General features: G+C 33.6%; 1 protein-coding gene across 2 annotated transcripts; it reads left to right on the top strand.

The window, feature by feature from the left end:
- Positions 1–2,714: 2,714 nt before the first annotated feature.
- Positions 2,715–21,293, top strand: LOC306882222 (aminopeptidase N-like). 2 transcript variants are annotated; one of them, XM_079436715.1, is made up of 23 exons: positions 2,728–2,835; positions 3,123–3,204; positions 5,403–6,134; positions 7,600–7,742; positions 9,711–9,850; positions 9,946–10,072; positions 10,163–10,317; positions 10,397–10,510; positions 11,725–11,868; positions 12,285–12,350; positions 12,459–12,524; positions 13,687–13,862; positions 13,953–14,029; positions 14,571–14,704; positions 14,791–14,846; positions 15,696–15,843; positions 15,924–16,015; positions 16,101–16,211; positions 18,019–18,186; positions 18,744–18,884; positions 18,971–19,052; positions 19,162–19,343; positions 19,669–21,293. In XM_079436715.1, the coding sequence occupies exons 3-22, from the start codon at positions 5,545–5,547 to the stop codon at positions 19,312–19,314; spliced, it is 2,883 nt and encodes a 960-aa protein (XP_079292841.1). In that variant the 5' UTR covers positions 2,728–2,835; positions 3,123–3,204; positions 5,403–5,544; the 3' UTR covers positions 19,315–19,343; positions 19,669–21,293. The 2 variants fall into 2 exon arrangements, with proteins under 2 accessions (XP_079292840.1, XP_079292841.1); XM_079436714.1 differs by lacking the exon at positions 3,123–3,204 and having other exon boundaries at positions 2,715–2,835.
- Positions 21,294–21,483: the final 190 nt, after the last annotated feature.

Consider the following 21,483-nt stretch of genomic DNA (forward strand, 5'->3'; position numbering starts at 1 on the left):
TGCAAAGCCATTAACCTAAAAGATAGGGATTCTGTCATTATTTATTCAACCTGGTGTTATTTTAGTATGATTGATAAAAAAATACTATTCTAAAAATTCTATTATAGTTTTTGCATCTGTTTTTACATCAATTTTAGTTTTTTAAAGTTAAAGTGTTTTTGCCATTTTTATAATTTTATTAATTGTCCATATTCATTTTTATTTATTAGTTTTATTTGATTTAGTTTGAGTTCTTTTAGTATTTCAAGTTAAACTAAACGAAAATAAGAAATACAAATAAAAAGTTTATGTTTTCAAAAAGATGTAGTCATTTTGCTGTTTTGTCATTTTGATTTGTTTTTTAATGTTTATACGGATTTCTTGAATTTTAATTGATTAGTTTTAGTTTATTTACTTTAGAGTTATATTATAATAAAAGAGAAATAAAAGAAAATATTATATATAAGATTGATTTTATTTCAAGTATTTTTATGTTTTCATTTTAAACATTTTTTTTTAATCATTTTTGTTTTTAATTTAATTCAATTTTTTTTTTTTTTACTATAATAACACTGACTCATCCTCAAGTCTTCCCAAAAACCCAGATAACTTTTTTTCATCTGTGAAAACACAAAACAGTTCAGTATTTCAGTATTCAAAGTTTCTTGTTCACAAAATTAAATTCAATGGGGTCCAAAACGTCTGGCAAATAAATGCCAATAGAAGAGACCATCTAATTAAAGTACTGTGACCAAGCACATTTTGTTTTAATGTAAGAGCTGTATAAATCTGAAACTGACCATGCATGTTGAAGTAATATACTGGCATGGAAAATGCATTTGGAAATGTGTCAGTCTTTCTAAAGGGTTATACAGAAAACAGTGAAGAAGTTTGTGAAAATCATCAACTGAAAGGACCTACAGCCATCATATTGACAATTATTACTTCTGTCATTCAATTTTTCTGAGTGGCCTGTAAATGTATAACATTTGGTTATTCTTACTAAGTACACACGATCATGATTTATGGTAAGTTTCTCTAACTTACTGTACTTTTGAAATTAAGAAAAGTTTGGAAAAGTCTAGCAAACAAAAACAAGGTACCTCAAAATTAACCTCAAATATATGCTTCCTACATAAGTGAAGGAAATTCACTAAAACAAAAACTGAGGTATATTTAGGTGTTATTTATCTGCATGTGCTGCCTTTTCAAGCCTTAGCTTATGTGTGCATTTGATGCAAACTGTACTTTCATGTTAGCCACTTAAAGAGTGTCTTTAAAGCTGTGATTTTTTGGGTTATTGCAGTTTGAAACACATAACAGCAGGATTTAAATTGCTTTTCTTTGCAGGAAATATCCCTGGAGATGCTAATAGAGGTAGAATACAATCTCTAACCTATATTAGGTGCAACACTTTAGTATGTGCAACGACACATATTCACCCTTCAAAACTTCATCAGACAATTCAGATTTAGAGTTAACGTTTTCATGACTCGTTTGAATCTTCTCCTGAAACACTATGAGGCTCACTTCTGGTTTTGAACATTTCCATCAAGACTTTCTCTCTGTTTATCTGCTTGGCATTCCCTGTGTGCTGCATTTCAGCTGAAATGGTTTATTTCAGCTGAAATAAACCGTTTTCCCTGTTGGGAAAACACTATCACATGCATACTGAGAACAGATGAGTTTCTACGAATTTCAATCTGCTTGTTCATTTTTGCCATAAATTCCACCCTGATCTTTATTGCATTTGAACATTTAAGCTGTTTGAAATGTGCTCTTTAACATTTGCATTAATTCATTTATCAATTCATCAAAATGTGCATTACTTTTATTCAGAAAGGATGCGTTAAATTTATTAAAACAGACAGTCATTTCAAACAAATGCTGTTCTTTTGAATTTGCTATTATTTAAATAATCCTGAAAAAAAACTGTTTTCAACATTCATAATGTAAGAAAAGTTTCTTGAGCATCAAATCAGCATATTAAAATGATTTCTGAAGGATCATGTGACAGTGAAAGCTAAAGTAATGATGCTAAAAATACAGCTTTGCATCACAGGAATAAATTACACTCAAACAGAAATGATATTCAAACGGAAAACACATTTTAAATTGTAATGGTATTCACAATAATAGTGTTCTCACAGTATTTTTGATCAAATAATTGCTGATTGAGTACATAGATGTATGTACAGTATGTATATAATTGCGTGATGTTGAGCGAGTATTAAACTTCGTCTGTTTTTGCTGTATTGATGATTATGTTTTCCTAAAGGGAAGATAAACAGTGGGAGGCTTTAACATAATCAAATCACATCCAAATTACCTTTCAAGATCATAGTTGATGGCAGACTGATGAAAAATATGTGTGTATAATGGCTGCATAATAACGGTTTAAATTTTGCATTTTTGTGCCAAAAATACAAAATATAGCCACAGGACAGAACTCGAAATATCTCTTAATTTCTTAATTTACTCTTGAGAAAAGCACCTTTGTAATATCCAATGTACCTTCATTAGAGGTTCAAAAGTGGTTTCAAACTGTGCTCATTAAACATAACAGAGCCTCTTGAGCTATGAAAAAACATAACAATAAATGTGTCAGAGTGTTCATATTTTCCCCCTAAAACCTCTCGACAAAGATTTGTTAGAGAATTCACAGTCTGTGTGCATACGTGTGTGTGTGGGTGGGTGGGTGTGTATGAGAAAACCTGAGCTTCGTTTCGCCCCTCCTCCCAAATGGGAAGAAGTGTGTGTGTGTGTGTGTGTGTGTGTGTGTGTGCTTGTTTTTCCCATCAGCCTCATAATATTCACCGACTCTCCCACTTCTGTGACTTTCCCTATGGATACCTGGTATGTACACTTTTACTGTCTTCTGTTTGGCAGTCGAGCACGTGTGTGTGTTTATTTGATTTGACATTCATCTCAAACAAGAACTAAGAAGAAGTCTTTCTACAAAAGCAAGAGAACTGCTGCAAGATCTCTGCGCTCCTGCATGGCTTTCCAGACAGAGTGATTTAGCATATGGTCAACGGATGAGATGGTTTTCTTTGGTATGGACTGCAGTGTGGGTGTTTCATATTTTAGAGGGTTGGAGAGAAAACGTTTATGTATATTTACTTACCTCAAATAACTTCCAGGTGGAGACGGTCGTACGCAGTAGAACGAAAGGCTTATAGTTATCAGACAGGCGTTTAACCAAAGTGGTTTTACAGCTGAAAGGTGAGAGCAAAATATTCCTATCAACGATTGCATGAATTTGTATATGCAAAACAATGATATGTAATAAAGGCTTTGGCATACCTGTTAAGATCAGTTGAGACCAGCATGAATTTCCATACAGGTTTATATTCAGATCCAGCTGGTGGTCTAGAAAAAAAAAAAATCAAGTTGTAAATAAATTAAAGATCACTGGAGTTCAGTTTACAAGAAAATACCTGTTCAGTCTACTTCAATATTTCACATTTAATTAAATGTATTATTTGCCAGTTCTTTGTAATTACTTGTGAAACATACTAGCAATTTCTGAGAGAAAAATGTTGCAAAATAAATTCAAAACATTTGATATAATTCATATATATTTAACATAAACAATATAGTACATAATATTATATATATATATATATATATATATATATATTACCTTGATGTAAATAGACATCAAGAAATATATAAAAATATAAATATATAATGCAAATTATATATTTAATAATATATAATAATAAAAACAAAAATATATATATATATATTATATATATTAGAAATATATAAAAATGTTATATAAATAAATAAAATACAATTGATCAATAAAAATATAAAAATGTTGCTTTGACAACTACATTAAGTGCTCAAATCAAATCAAAAAAAGTATGGCATTTTTATGGCAAAGCTTATTGGTGTTATGGTTAAATATCCATTGCCCCCTTACATGACCCCTGCAGTTTGTTTCCAATGCAAAAACATTTGCAAGTTGAACTTTCACATATATTTCCCACTTACAAGGACACAAATTATTCTTCTTAAGAAAAGACTGCTCATGTTATCCATTGGTTTAATTGAAAATGAATCAGCTGGACAGGGAAGGCTTCCCATCCTATTCTATCCTGCACCAATGGCATAGTCCATTATGAGTGCACTTAAAATCTGTTCAAGCTTACAGGCCTGTTCACTTCTGCGCATACCTCTGCTTCCTAACACATAAACAGTTTTTAAGTGTTAAAATATGTGCATGTGATTGTTGATTGAACTCACATAACATGGTAACAGGAAGATGGTAAATGAGGCCAGGCATCAAGAGGAAGCACCTGTGGGAAATGGCACAAAATGAATTAGTGCATTTGATTGTTCCAGATGTGCAGCATGCAACTTTTTGTACTAAGGCTTAATATTATGTTTAACTAAAGCTAAGCTTAAGGTTGACAGAGTTCAATCTTTTTTATTCTTCACCAAGTGCAGATTTTGTCAGCCAATTGCTTGAACACCATAGCTTGGGTTAATATGAATATGAAGTGTATTAAATATGAAATTTAGGATTTTACGGGGAAAAAAATATTATTTTAGTTTATATTTTATTTTATTTTTAAAGTTATTAATTTGAGTTTGTTCTAGTAGATTGTTTTTACATACAATGACAGTGAATGGAGACTGCAAAATGAGAAAAACAGTATTATAAAACTACTGTAAAAGTTGTCTATACAGCTTACAAATAATTGAGTAGTTGTGTGCGAGTAAAATAATTTAGCTTTGTGTGTAATTGATGTAAATAAAGTATAATTATTACATGAATGCTTATATAAATAATATGTATAAATGTTATAACAATAAATAACAGTGCCTTCTTTGCTGGCCTAATAATATGTTTGAGTTAATACATGTCTGTAAGAATATCGGGTGGACTATATTTTTGTCATTTTATTACTTTAATGCTTCAGCTAGAAATGATGTATCATGTATATATCATTCTCGCTACATTAGATACTTGTCTGTGATGCAATGGCCTGTTATACTGCATTCCTGTCAAATATTTATGGTTTCTATAGCCGTGATATCATTATGATGCCAGGTGGATTAATTCATGCAGGACACCACTGAAGGGCTGCCGCTGATAAATAATAAATAAAAATGTACAAATGTTGCCCTTACAACTAAATGAAATACGTTTAAGTTGAAGTACTAAAATTAGTCAAATCAAATAAGAAACAAGAAAACTAAAACTAATAAAAATGACAAAATCTCATTAAAAAAATAACACTGTAGGCAGCCTATCTCACTTTCATTGTTTGGAAAAGAGCAGCGTGGAGATCCTGCAAAATATCTCCTTTTTTGTTCCACAGTAGAAAGAAAGAATTTTAAATGTCACGAGGGTAAGTAAATATTGACGTTTTTATGTTTGGATGAACTATTCCACTTGTGTCCTCTAGGTATTTATATCACCGAAGATGGAAACCATCTATTTGTTTTTGTTGAAGGCAATTTCATGCTAGCATCATCTCAACAACACCGCAAAGAGTAAAGCGCACATAAAGGACACAACCAATTTCCCAACTCAAACCACAGTGAACAATGGGGAAAGGATATTACATCAGCAAACATCTGGCCACTGCAGCCATGGTGCTGGCCACAATAGCCTTGGTGACCATCATTGCATTATCAGTGGTTTATAATCGAGAAAAGTCCAAAAACGCAGCAAAATTCACCAACGCAACTACATCGCCAGTACCTCCCACCCCAAAGACTTCCAACGAGCCCTGGGACAAATACAGACTGCCTGATACTCTGTCTCCAGAGTACTACAATGTGACTCTTTGGCCCCGTTTGGTGAGGAACGCCAGCGGGATGTATATTTTCACTGGGATCTCTGGAGTGATGTTTACTTGTGTGAAGAAGACAGACCTGATATTAATTCACTCCAACAAGCTGAACTTGACTCTGTTTAAGGGGCACCATGCAAAACTCACGGGTCTGAGCGGTGTAACGGCTCCAGCCATAAAGACAACCTGGTTTCAGACGGAAACACAGTTTTTGGTGATTCAACTGGAGGGAAAACTGAAGCCTGGCAAGTCCTACTGGCTCTACACGGAGTTCACAGGAGAGCTCGCTGATGATCTGGAGGGTTTCTACAGGAGTGAATACATGGAAGATGGGGAAAAAAAGTGAGAAGTTGTTTTTGGAAGCAATATATTTTCCACAAAAAGTACATAGATACTAAAGCAGCTAAAAATGTCAGAATGTCCTTCCATTAGACACAAAATATCAAACCACGTGGCATCTGCAAACAGATGAAACATCCGCTAGAGATTTCTCTGAAATAACTTTGCTTTTCTGAGCCATTTCTGCAATTGCTTCTAAGCAACTGCTTTTAAAGATCAGTGGATGTATGAAGTCAGTTCCCTAGCAGACAAACCACAGGTGTACTTCCCTTCATGTTCAGCAACCAGAAAATGTCACGAAACTTCATATGTGCGTTCATTTTGATTAGCATATACACTACTGTTCAAACATTCAAGGTCAGAAATATTTTTTGAAATAAATACTTGAAAGGATGCATTAAATCGAACAAAAGGTATCTATAAACCCTAGTAAAAAAGTAATGTATTTAAAATACATTTAATTCATGCAAAGTATAGTTCAAATCTATTAAAATAGACTTATTTGGAGTACTACTTCTGCACAATGCACATTTCGTAATGCTGCATGATCTTTGAATAACATCAGACTTTTAATGCAAGATATTTAAAGTGTACCTGAAGTATACTTGCAATGGTTCTTCATCTCTACTTCTGCACAATTAAAGTGCATGAAGCATAAAATCAGTTGTTCCAATTTATCAGACTTTAAGCATACCAGTTTAGTATCCTAAATATACAATTGCTGGATATTTTTATTAAGCACATAAATATTTAAATGTATTTGTAGTATACTTAACATAAATGAATTTCAAATACATTTTAGTATATTTATTCTTCACTATAGGGAACACATGTGTAATGCTACAAAATTAATGTTATTAATGTTATTTCAAACTCATGCTGCTTTTTGAAATTCCTGCTCATCAAATAATACTGAAAAAAATATTATATATATATAAACAAAATGTTTCTTGAGCACCAAATTAACAGGATCATGAGGCACTGAAAATTCAGCTATCCATCACAGGAAAGAATTACATTTTAAAATATATATAAAATATAAGACTTAAATTGTAACAATATATCACAATATTACTATTTTAACTCAACACTAAACTTCTGAATGGTAATATATATATATATATTGTTTTATCATTTAAAAATCTAACAAATATCTTTTTTTCTGAAATGTTTTGCTGAAATGTTTTGCTTAAAAAATTCTGAAAAATAAATGCCACTTGGTTTGATATTTTTATAATGCAATTAAATCAAGACATGTGACTTGTATTACTAAAAATCATTTCGTTGATCGTGATGTTGATCCTTTCAATCTCAGAAAAACATTGTAGATCATTTAAATTTTGAAATATGACATTACACTGACAAAGTCATTCAATGTATTTATAAGTGCAACTGCACAAAAAATGGTTTTAACCTTTTTTATAGTTTTGTGATCCAGCAACACTTGAACTGCTCTTATGTTTTGCAGAATTATTGCCATCACTCAGATGCAGGCCACTTATGCTAGAAAAGCTTTCCCGTGTTTCGACGAACCTGGCATGAAAGCTGTGTTTCATATCACTCTCATCCATGACCTGGGAACGACAGCACTGTCGAACAGCCAAGAAATTAGTAAGGCAAACAATCCATCACTAAGCCTATAATATCAGTATGTGCTGCCCTAAACAAGCTGCAGCAAAAAGGGTTTTCAGGACCACTGGAGATTGTAGGATTCAATTGTTGTCACCTGCAAATTTTACTATAAAATTTGCATTAGTTTCACCCTCCAAACATCTGATTTATTTACTAATTTAAATATTTAAAAAAACATTATCTTAAAATTGGAATACATTAACTAAACACAATAAATTAAGAGTAAAATGAACCAAAATGACAACAAATAAATAATTATACTACATACATTACATTTTCCATTCAAGTTTTTTTTTCATGTATTTTTGTTTACTTTCTCCCTCTTAGACCACAAGAGGGCCCCATAAGGGTCTAATTGAGCCGTAACTGCTTCCTGAGCCAGTTTTTAGTGTATTTGAAAATGAAAAGAGTCTGCACTTATCTAGAAACGGCCTTGAATTTCACATCTTGAAGTTTTCTTTTTTTCTTTTTTTATCGTGGAAGTTAAAGGGTGTGTAAAGATCACAAAATAAAACACCATAAAAATACCATTAAAAAAAGTCTAAGAATTGTGCTCTATTTCCCAAGCCTGCTGAAGCTACTAGACTTGTATCATAGACTACAAAAATGGTCAATAGACACCATATTTGATCTGAGAGCTGCTGCAGAGAGGAAGGTTTTCAGAGAATAAGGACTTCAATTTCAGTCTATTACACCAACAAAAAAGCACTGCTTTAGATGATGAAAAAAATTGAGTTTGATATTCAAAAATTCCCATCTCTTCCATTCACATGCAAGAGAGAGTTATGGGTTTAGAGCAACATGAAAGTGATTATGACTAATCAACTATTTGTGCAAAGTTTGCATATTTGTTAGCATGTCTTTTGTGGTTTTTGAGTCATAGTCTGCGGGGTTGTGTGACATTCGGCAGCATCTGTCCTCCTGATGTTGGCATTTATTTCAGCTTTGTTTGTTTTCCATGCCGTTATTCCCTCAACTGCCATCAGCTTCAAATCTTATCTTGACTATCTGAACATGAGAAAAGCAGGCAAACTTTTGCCTCAAATCATGTTTTGCTTGCAGGGCCAATTTCAAATCAAAACAGTGTTTCTGTATCCCATTACTTGAACCCTGTCAAGATTTTCTAACATATCCCTTTTCAATTGCAAAACATAATGCTGTGGACTGTAGGCCAGTGATAGACGTGTTTAACAATAATGAATTAAAATGGACTTATTCGATATATCGAATTAGCCTATTCACTCTAAACAGTTTTAACGTCTATCTATTGTATGATTTTTCATGCCACGACAAATGTATTGTACTTTAATTATCTTCATTTAAGAACTCATATTTGTTATATGCTACTAGCTAAAATTAAGTGGCATATTAAAGGCATTTTTGTAGCTCAAACAGTAAAGAAATGGCAAAGTCATGCATGGTTCGAATCCCAGGGAATGCACAAACTGATAAAATATATGTCTTAAAGGGATATTAACCCAAAAATTAAAATCTTTTAATCTTTTGAAAATCATTATTCACTCACCCTCATGTTGTTCCGACAGAACACAAAAAAATGTATTTCAAAGAATGTTGGTTTGATTCCCTTTGACTGCCATTATATATATACAGTATATATATATATATTATTTTTTTCACATAATGAAAGTCAATGGAAACCAAACTATTTGGTCATCAACATTTTTCAAAATATCTTCTTTCGTGTTGCACAGAACAAAAAGTATTTTTGGGTGGACTATACATTTAAATGCAATTTAAGTCGCTTTGAATAAATTCATAAATATAATATATTTGAAAATGTACTTTTTATTAATATGATGGCAATGCTGAATTGAAATGTAAATGGCAAATTCATAAATGCAAATGTAAATAATTGAACTCAAAATCATTTCATTACTTGCTATATTTTCATAGCTCTAATTGTAATTTCCTATTTTTTCATCTTAGAAACAGAAAATGTCATCATCAATGGAACGGCAGTTACCAGAACGATATTTGGCCCCACAAAGAAGATGTCAACGTATCTCGTCGCGTTTGTTGTCAGTGATTTCAAGTACATCAATGCTAAAGACAAGAAGGGAGTTTTGGTAGGGCCTCTGCACCAATTTATAAATCTAAGCTCATGAAGAGGAATGTATAGACGTGAAGTTATTTGAAAACTTGTTTGTTTGGCTTGTCAAAGGTAAGAATATGGGCAAGGAAAAAAGCCATTGAAGACGGGCAAGGTGACTATGCGCTCAAAATCACTCAGCCAATACTGGAGTTCTTCGAGAAATATTACAACACTAGCTATCCGCTTTCTAAGTCAGGTACAAGCAGCTTCATTCATGATAAAAAAAAATAAAACCATTACCCTTCAAAGCACAGTAGAATAAGCAGTTATCCTCCTGTTTTCTTAGACCAGATTGCATTGCCTGACTTCAACTCAGGAGCCATGGAAAACTGGGGTCTCGTCACTTACAGAGAGACGGCTCTTCTATACGATCCACGGACGTCTGCCAATGGCAACAAGCAGAGCATTGTGACTGTTGTTTCTCACGAGCTGGCTCACATGGTATGTCTAGGCCCAGTAAAGGGGACTCTGAGTACTTTTTGCTTTGCACAGTTTGCCATGTGATTTATGTGTCTTCCAGTGGTTTGGAAACCTCGTGACGCTGAAATGGTGGAATGATCTCTGGCTGAACGAGGGGTTTGCTTCATATGTGGAATATCTGGGCGCTGATTATGCTGAGCCCACCTGGAACATGGTAAGAACATCAGAGGATTTTAAAAATATTTTTAAGTCTACTATTACATATTCATCACTGCCCTTACATAGTGTAGAAAAACATGCCTGTATTTAAAGTTGAAGTGTGTTCGTACTTTCTCTATTCCAATTTAATGAACAGAAACAACTAAAAGTAATCTGTAGATGCTTTCAAAACATCGGCCTGTTTGTTGAAGTAAAGGTTTGGCTGGTTGGAAGCAGACAGTCCTGCTGGTGGATGCTGTCTCCCTTGATGGTCATTTAGAAATAGCCATATATTATGACAAAATCAACTTTTGTTTGCAGGCAACATATAAAAAGTGCCTGTTTACTTTAATAAGTTCTTGATGAAGCTGAAACATCCATTCATTCATTCATTTGGCAATGTTTTTGGGAAATCTGGGGCATTTATAAATAAATAAATAAATTAATAATTGAATGAATGAATGAATGAATAAAAAAATAAATAAATAAGGTCAAATGAGTTCTTGGTGAACCTGATTTATTTATTTATGACACACACGTACTTAGTAAATGAAACATATATTAAATAAGATATTTGTTTATTTATTTATAAGACAAACAAGCTTTTGGTAAATAATATATTTATCTAATTTAATGAAAAATGAATGAATGAATGAATTTATTATGATTATTTCAGGTTTGCCAAAAACTTGACTTGTAAATAAATAAATATATATATATTATTTAATATATTTTTAAGTTTACTAAGAGCTTGTTTGCCCACTAAATAAATAAATATCTTATTTAATATATTTTTCAAGTTTACTAAGAACTTGTTTGCCTTCTAAATAAATAAATAGGTACTTTTTTCCATCAATGTTTCAGGTTTACCATATGCCCTCAAAACAAACAAACAAACTTGGTAAACCAGGGGGCTGTTTCATAAAACAAGTTTACCAAATAAGCCAGGTTTATTTAAGTTAGTCTGACATATTGTCACTTGATTTGATTCAAAATAAGTCAGTCTAACTAAAATAAGCCTGGCTTATTTGGTAAATTTGTTGTTTGAAACAGCCCCCTGGAAACATGAATTATTTTTACAGTTTCGTTTATAGCCACTGGTGGTGCAGATATTACACACTTCACCTTTGAGAGAGGATGATGTATTGTCGCATGTTGTTGTTCAGCTAAATGTACTGAAGAGACACACCTTGTAACATGTAATTTACAATCAACTCTGTCCCTCACCAGAAAGACCAGATGATTCTGTACGACCTGCAAAGAGCATTTGCTGTGGATAGCTTGACTTCCTCTCACCCCCTCTCCCTAAAGGAGGAAGAGGTCAACACACCCTCAGAAATCAGTGAAATGTTCAACACCATATCCTACAGCAAGGTACAAAAATCTACTGCATAATCATGACAACTAGCAACTTAACAATGCCTAAAAAACAATAAGAACACTCTAGCAACTGGATAGCAATGGCATTCATTCTAAATACTTAACATTGTAACAACCACATAACACCCTGACAACAATCTACAAACCCAGAAACGGGATAGCAAACAGGATAACGACTATGAAGAACACCCTAAATTAGAACAAACTGCCTGACAAGCACTCACAACAATAGTATTGATTACAACATTAAAAATGTTTTGGATCTTTATGCTGGGTTTCAGCTTGAACACTGATATTGTGGAATTTCGAAAGACCACCACTCTCGAGAGGTTATAAATAAAATCATAAAGCAGTCAGGGTAGTTTCAGTACAGTCAGAGATAAATGCATTTCATATGTTTGTCATTACAGGGAGCTGCAGTGCTTAAAATGCTCTCTGAATTCCTGACAGAGCCTGTGTTTGCCAAAGGACTTGGTGTAAGTCTTACTTTACTCTCATGTTTTTGAACAAGTTCGAGAGTTCATGCAACTTTCGCGCCGTATTTCATGACCTGATAGTACAGTTGTGTTTTTCTTCTCCCACAGAACTATCTGAAGCAGTTTGCTTTTGGAAGCTCAGTGCATTCAGATCTCTGGGACCATCTTCAAAAGGTGGGCTGTTTAACTGCTTGAGATTTATATGTGGTAAAGCTGGGCAAATGCATGTTTTTAAGTTAGAATTGCGTGATATAAAGTCACAATTGCGTGTTATAAAATCAGAATTGCGAGATATAAACTCGCAATTGTAAGAAAACAGTCTTTTCCCTTATATTTCAACTCAGAAAATGTCAGAATTGCAAGAAAAAAGTTTATATCTCACAATTATATCTCAACATTTTTTCTCGCAATTGCTCACAAATTAGACTTTACAATTTGCAAAAAAACTGCAAGAAAAAAGTCAGAATTGTGAGATACGTATAAACACTAGGTCTAAGAACACTAGGTCTTTTTTAACTATGAATTAGACTTTAAAACTTACAATTGTGAGTTTCACACAATACTGATGAAAAAGATCAGAATTGCAAGAAAAAAGTAAGCTTATATCTTGCAATTCTGACATTTTTTCTCACAATTGCAAGTTATTGTGCAAATTTAAGAAAAAAATGAGAATTGCAAGATAAAATTTTGTCGCAATTCTGATGTTTTTTTCTTGCAATTTCGAGTTTATATCTCGTGGTTCTGACTTAATAATTTGCAATTGCGAGTTTATATCTCTTAATTCTGAAAAAAAGTCAGAACCGTGAAATATAAACTCGCAACTGAAAGAAAATGGTCTTTTTTCCTTCAGAATCGGACTTTATTATTCGCAATTATGAGTTTATATCTCACAAAATTCGGAGAAAAACGTTATTTTTATTGCAATTGCGAGTTATAAAGTCAGAATTGCGAGATACAAACTCACAATTGTGAAACAAAAACATCAGAACTGCGAGATAAACAATCGGAATTACCCTCATTAACTTTTTATTCAGTTGCGGAAACGGGCTGTGCCCATAGCTGTGTTTAAAACAAGCTTGTACAATATGTGTGTTTGTACAATTTCATGCATCTTTTCCACTTTTAAGAAGAGAATTTATTTTACAACCACTTTACATGTTCTGCACTTGGAATAAAACTTACTTTAGCTAGACTGTTAATAAAGAAAATCATACTTGAGACATGTTGTAGTTACATTTTTTAAGTTCACTAGTTAAATGTAAAAAAATGCCCTAATATGTGGCGTAGTGAACACTGTAAAACATTAAGGAACTGTTCATTTTCACTTCTTAAATAGGCAGTAGATCAAACTCCAGGAGTGAAACTGCCATATAGTGTTCATGAGATCATGAACCGCTGGATACTACAGATGGGTTTCCCAGTAATCACTATTGACACTCGAACAGGGAACATCAGCCAAAAGCACTTTCTTCTAGAGCCTGAAGCAGTGGTGGATAGGAAATCTGAATTCAAGTATGTTGTCAAACATCATCATTGCAATGTAACATTTCCAGATCCTGTGAAAACCCATCTTATAAGTCTAACCGCTGTGTTAAACCTCAGTTATGAATGGTTTGTACCCATCAAATGGATGAAGAAAAACCAGGAGCAGGATCAGCTGTGGCTTCTACAGAAATCAGGTACATTAAACCTTGTTAAGTCACTTTATACTTTTCATCTACCTCAAGATCTTGCAACAGGTCTTGCACGCTCTCGCTCAGCCAATAAAATCGCAGGTCACTCGGTTCTTAAAGTTTTGTGTCTCTGCGCTCCAACTCAAGTGCATCCGGCCAATCCGTAGTAGGAAAAGAGTCAAATCTTACTCGTTATTCTACAGGGGGTTGGAGATGCATGAAATCCTGGATTTTGGAAATTAATAATTTGTTTTTAGAAGACAAGGGAGTGAAGCTTACAAAACTATTCTGGCTCGAGAGAAAGCTTTGAGTGCATGCATTTGCTTTTACATTTACTGAAGACCAACGGAAAAGTGTTTGACCATGTAAAACTAGTCGTCACAGTGCCAGGGTTGTTGCTTGGTGGTTATCTACTGGCCCAAGCATAAAGATGCATGTATTCATTTAGTCTTTGCACCGCCAGTACTGTAACTTGTTGTCAAATGAAATGTTTTCTCCTTGTATGGAGATACTGTTTAAAATATTACCTTATTTTATCTGCTCTAAGCTCTACACAAACTCATGAAAGTCAGCAAAAATGAATGGGTGCTGGCCAACCTCGATGTGTCGGGATACTTCAGAGTGAACTACGACTTTGGGAACTGGGAGCGACTTCTCAGCCAACTGGAGTCCGATCACCAGGTCCTGCATGAAAATAATGAGATAGAACAGACTCAAAAGGGCTAAAAGACATATAAACAATATTTTAATGTGTTTTCTTTATATAGGTGATACCTGTGGTAAACAGAGCTCAGATTCTGGATGATGCATTTAATCTGGCAAAGTGAGAGTTATTGCACATTGCATGTACACTGCCACTCAAAAGTTTGTGATGTTTTTTTTTTTTAAAGAAATTAATACTTTTATTTAGCTAGGGTGCATTAAATGAATCAAAAGTGACAGTAAAGACATTTATAATGTTACAAAAAAGCAAATAAATCTGTTCTTTCTCTTCCTGAAACAAACCAAAAAAAAAAGAGATAAATATTAAGCAGTAAAAAAAAATAAGTAATAGTTGCAGAAAAACACAGGAATGAATTACATTTTAAAATATATTAAAATAGAAAATAGCTACTTTAAACTACAATAATGTTTCACAATATTTCACAATATTATGATTTTACTATATTTTTGATCAAATGCAGTCCTGAAGAGCAGAAGAGACTTCTTTAAAAATCATTAAAACCTTTTACTGACATTTTTGTATGGTAATGGGTTACTGTCTTGGAAAGGTATTTATTTTTGGCCTGGGAAAGTAATAAGAATTAATAAAATGACAAAAATGAACTAAAATGAACTGATATAAGTTTTTATAGTTATTCTAGTTATGTGCTGCTCAAAAATATTCCATTGGTTTTTGTGTGGAATACATCTTTCAAACCGTGTTAGTGGGATTTGTGAGTGAATTGAGCCAGTTCTTTGATATGAATCAGTTAAACATGATTCACAATTCAGTCTAAATGATTAATGAGTAAATCCGTCTGAATTAAAGTCATTTTTAAAAGTTTGTATCCATCCAGTAATTGAAAACAATTTAACAGGTCACGAAACGTTGTGGAAATTCACTGGTAAAAAATGTGGACGACTGTATTCAATATAAAACGTTTGTTTGTTTGTTTGTTTATTTTTCCAGAGCATCCATTATAAACATAACGCTTGCTTTGAGAACAACTAAATATCTTTTGCATGAGCGGGGATACATTCCATGGGAGGCGGCGCTTCGAAATCTGAACTATTTTTTCCAGTTGTTTGATCGCAGTGAAGTTTATGGTGCTATGCAGGTTGGTTAAATCTCATTTTTATAATCAAAACTGAAGTAATACAGATAGATTACAGGGACTGCTGTTTGTATTTATTTTAGGCTTATCTTAAGAAACAAGTCAAACCACTATTTGAATATTTTGGGACTATCAGCTCAAACTGGACAACAGTTCCCTCTGGCCACACTGATCAGTAAGGACAAATCTTTCATATGTCACATGCTTCCCAGACTCAATTTGCTTTATATAGGTAAAGTTATGTTTAATTTTGTCCTCAGGTTCACACAGATCATTGCGCTGTCTCTAGCCTGCAGTACCGGCATCGAGGGATGCAGAGAACTAACCAGGAGCTGGTTCAAAAAATGGATGGAGAATTCTCATAACAATGCGTGAGTGCAACTCTCAAAGGAAATTAAGCAATATCCTATGTGATTTATTGTATACCATGTCTTAAGCAATTTGTAGATCAGTTCCAGTTCTTCAGAATGTTGCATGATGTATTTTTGAGAAGTTTCAAATGCTTGACACTCAATATCAGTGGAGGAAATGAACAAGGAACAAGTGACATATGGTGACCCATACTCGGAATTCATGCTCTGCATTTAACCCATCCAAAGTGCACACACACAGCAGTGAACACACACACACACCATGAACACACACTCGGAGCAGTGGGCAGCCATTTATGCTGCGGTGCCCGGGGAGCAATTGGGGGTTCAGTACCTTGCTCAAGGGCACCTCAGTCGTGGTATTGAGGGTGGAGAGAGCGCTGGACATTCACTCCCCCCACCTACAATCCCTGCTGGCCCGAGACTCTCTAACCATTAGGCCACGACTTCCCATGAAACGTAGATTTATACAGTGAACAAATTAATTTAATTATTACCTGATTTTTAAAGAATAGTTTTTAATTCAGAGTGTGTTGAGATTCATCAAACACTACTCACAACTCAATTAACTTCTGTAATGCGATGCTGCAATTCAGAGTGAAACAAGATATTTATTGAGTTAACATGTAAACCCGGTGAGTGTAAAAAGTGAGTGTTACGTACCAGAATACAGGCAGGAGATTTGAAGGGATGGGCTGAAAAGTGTGATTTGTAACAACATCTGAAAAAGAAAGTAATTTCAGAATTACACCAATTAATATATTTTGATAAAAGTTTACAAATATTAACATATTTTCATACAGTGCACCAATATTGTGCACAATAATATCAGAAACATACCTCTAATATTTGTGACCCTGGACCACAAAAGCACTCTTAAGTCGCTGGGGTATATTTGTAGCAATAGCCAAAAATATATTGTATGGGTCAAAATTATCAATTTTTCTTTTATGCCAAAAATCATTAGGATATTAAGTAAAGATCACGTTCCATGAAGATATTTTGTACATTTCTTACTGTTAATATATAAAACTTCATTTTTGATTAGTAATATGCATTGCTAAGAACTTAATTTGGACAACTTTAAAGGCGATTTTCTCAATATTTTGATTTTTTTTCACCCTCGGATTCCAGATTTTCAAATAGTTGTATCTCAGCCAAATATTGTCCTAACAAACCATACATCAATGAAAAGATTATTTATTCAGCTTTCAGATGATGCATAAATCTCAATTTCGAAAAAATTACACTTAAGACTTTGATACACCTCTCTGATATAGAATTAAAAAATTAAAAATATACATATTGCACATTGAATATACACTACCATTTAAAAGTTTGAGTTTATTTAGATTTTCTAATTTATTAATATATTAATATAGAATGTATTATGCAGTGATACATTCATTTGGTCAATAGTGACAGTAAAGTCATCTATAAAAAGATTTCTAATTCAAATAAATGCTGTTCTTTCAAATTCTTTCCATTCATCAAAAAAAATCCTGAAAATATATATATATATATATATATATATATATATATATATATATATATATATATATATATATATATATATATATATAAAAGTTTCAAAATAAAAAAGGAAAAAAACTTTTCAACATTGATAATAACAAATAATAGTAGAATGATTTCTGAAGGATTATAGGACACTGAAGACTGCTGAATAATTGGGAATAAATAATTTTAAAATGAGTTGAAACTGCTATTTTATATAGTAACAATAGTTCACATTTTTGGTGCTGCATTTGCGATGAAATAAATAAATAATGAGAAAAATTCCATTCAGGATTCATCCTAACCTGAGGTCGACGGTGTACTGTGACGCCATCGCTGCAGGTGGTGCAGAAGAATGGAACTTTGGCTGGCAGATGTTCCAGAAGGCCACAGTCGCAGCTGAAGCTGTCAAACTGAGATCAGCTCTGGCCTGCACCAAAGTGCCCTGGTTACTGAACAGGTAGCTCTGGGGAAGCATAAAGGTTGAAGAAAAAAAATCAATTTAAAAGACTTATATTAACACTCAAGTTCTTAGAAACTTTCGAATGACAAACACATTTGATGGGGTTATACCTAATAAACCTGAACAGAACTTCTTACCTTCTGATATTTTTAAGCATCCTATCATTTCCAGTTTTATAGTTTGACGACAAAATATCTTAACACAACGTTTTTTTTTTATTCAAATATTAATATAGCTTAATATTCATATGTTTATTATGCAATATGCTTTTTATGACAAGATGATGGCAAAACGTTTTCTTCACATTTTTTTAATTGTAGACTTTTAATTGTGCTTTTTAAGAGAGAATCAGTTTTTTTTACTTAAAGCCCCACCAAAACAAATATCAAAAGGAATTACAATTCAGAAATTAGAAACATGTTTATTATAGAAATTGTGTGTTCAAGTCATTGCCTGTCTGAATTGCATTTCTAATGTGTTTTTGAACAGTTTGTGTAGATGCATTGTAATACTCTGTGGAGTATAACTTATAAAATGTTTCATGTTTTAATAAGGTACCTGGAATACACTATGAACCCAGAAAAGATACGCAAACAGGACGCCACTTCCACCATTGGGTATATTGCCAGTAATATTATTGGCCAACCTTTGGCATGGGACTTTGTCCGGGCAAACTGGGACTATTTCTTCAAAGTGTAAGTATGCCAAATACCATAACACACACACAAAGAGAGAGAAAGAGACATATGTAAAAGTACACACTTTTGGTTTTACTCAACAGGTACGGCACTGGATCATTCACTTTCTCCAGATTGATTAGTGACGTCACCTATAGATTCTGCACACCATTTGAACTCAGTCAGGTACATGACCTTTGACCTTGCCAAATGCCAAAAATCTATTGCATGCACTGTGAGAGGCTTATAAGACACAACCTGACTTAAGTGTTAAATCCTCGCTGTCTTTGTTCAGTTGAAACGCTTCCAAAAGGACAACGCAGAGACTGGATTCGGCTCGGGAACTCAAGCGCTGCAGCAGGCCATCGAGAAGACAACAGCCAAGATTAAGTGGCTGGCGGAGAACAAGGAACCGGTTCTGCAGTGGTTCCTCTCAGAATCAGAGTAAAACTCACATCTATGCGCTGTGAGATCAGAGTAAGAGTTCAAGTATTGCTTCAGTAATTTCAGCTGGATGCACTTAATTTAAAAAAATAATCATTCTGTCATCACTTACTCACCCCCATGTCGTCCAAACCTGTATGATTTTTCTCTCGTGAGACACAAAAAGGAGATTTTGAAAATCCTGAAATTGGAAACAGAAAAAAAATTTAATTACTGTTTATAAATGCAGCCTTGGTGAGCATAAGAGATATTACTGACACCCAAATTTATGAATGGGAGTGAATATGACAGAATTATCATTTTTAGGTGAACTGTTCCTGTTAATGTGTGTGTGTGTGTGTGTGTGTGTATGTTGCAGGATGGCTACAGCCTCACATGAATTCATCATCCTGTAACCTGATGGAATGAAAATGAATGGATGCTAACAGCATTTTGGCAGGATGTTTGTACCCAAGGAGCAGCCCTCCTGACGTAACCTGAGAAATGCCTTGCTCAAGGGCATACAGCACTCTTATATTTAACCACTAGATCACATCACTCGGATACAAACGAGGATTTCCCTGAGACTATACAAAATACACTGACAATGGATCCCTCAGTATTGAAAAAGCAGGGAACCTGTTTCAGAATTTGTGTATAATTAGTGGTGATGCTAAGTCAAGCATCAGTATTATTATTGTTATTGCTCATACTCATACTCATCATGCACAATATCTGCTATGGACATCATTGATACCTCAAATCATGCAGGTTGTTCAGATGAGGTTTGCTATACGTTTCTAATCATTTGGTTTGGACGTCCTATAGACTTGCACGTGATCCAAGCCATATTTAGGGCTTGGAAAATCTGTTGTTTTGTGCTGACTAAGTAGCACACTAGCAAACCCAAGCAATCGTATAACTATGCACACTCAAAAACAATTGTGTATGGGCAACCACACTCATATTTTCTTAATAAAATGTACATTTTTTTATTATAAAGTTTTATTATTAACTTGCTATTATTGACTGGATTTTGCATTTTTGTAAATATGCTGCCATTAAAAAGTACAAACACACACTACCGCTCAAAAGTTTGGGGTCAGTAAGTTTTTTTTAAAGAAAGTAAGTGCCAGCTAATTAATAACAGCTTGCGCCAGCGCAAACCGTCTTTTGGTGTTAAAATACTGTAGTACTTTCAGAATTGACTAAAGACGTGCAGTGAAGAATTAGCACTGAAAAGGCATGGGCACAGTTATTTTTGCACCTGACATTATTGAATATGCATTTGTACACAAAATTTATGGGAGGAAGGTATTAAAATGAATCATGCAACGTGATTTACTAACGTTTGCACTCGTCAAATTACTGGTATTTGTGCCAATATTTAACGGCCAAAAAAAGCACTGCTCTTGATTGCCATTATGGAAATGATCTGGCTGCGTTTGTGTTCTTTAATGTGCGCATTGTTAGTAAATCACCCACAGAATTATCCCGTCCCATTGGAGCTTTTATGGAATTGCGCTCTTAATGCTAATTTAGTAAACCTGGCCCCTATTCAGCAATGGAAATAAACTAATCAAAGTGACAGAGAAGACATTTAAAATAACTACTGTTCTTCTGAGCATTGTATTCAATACCCTGAAAAAAAAGAATCATGTTTTCCACAAAAAATATTAAGCAGCATGACTGTTTTCGACATTGTTAATAATCAAACATGTTACCTGAGCTGCTAAAAATTCAGTTTTTCCATCAGAGGAATAAATTTCATTTTATAATATATTAAAATGGAAAACAGTTATTTTAAATTATAATAATATTTCACAGTTTTACTGTATTTTTGATCAAATAAATGTAGCCTTGGTGAGACTTTTACTGATCACAAACTTTTAAATGGTAGTGGTAGTAGGAGGTAACTGTTTTTTAAGGCCTTTTTTGATACATGCACATCTGTCTTTTTTCTCTTAAATAAATAATTAAGTAGCAGAAACATTTTGAAATCATTATTTCAAGCTTTGTTACTGTGTCTGTATTTTTTAGTGTGCATCTTCCTCATTTCTGAATGCGCTTATACATTGTCATCATGACACACTGAACACAAGATACAGTGCTTCTTGGTGACTTCTGCTGGATTGTTTTTCTATTTAATTCACTGTCATAACCACACGAACACCAGGAGGCTGTTTCATAACAT

This window comes from Barbus barbus (genome assembly GCF_936440315.1).
Source record: "Barbus barbus genome assembly, chromosome: 2".
NCBI lineage: Eukaryota > Metazoa > Chordata > Actinopteri > Cypriniformes > Cyprinidae > Barbus > Barbus barbus.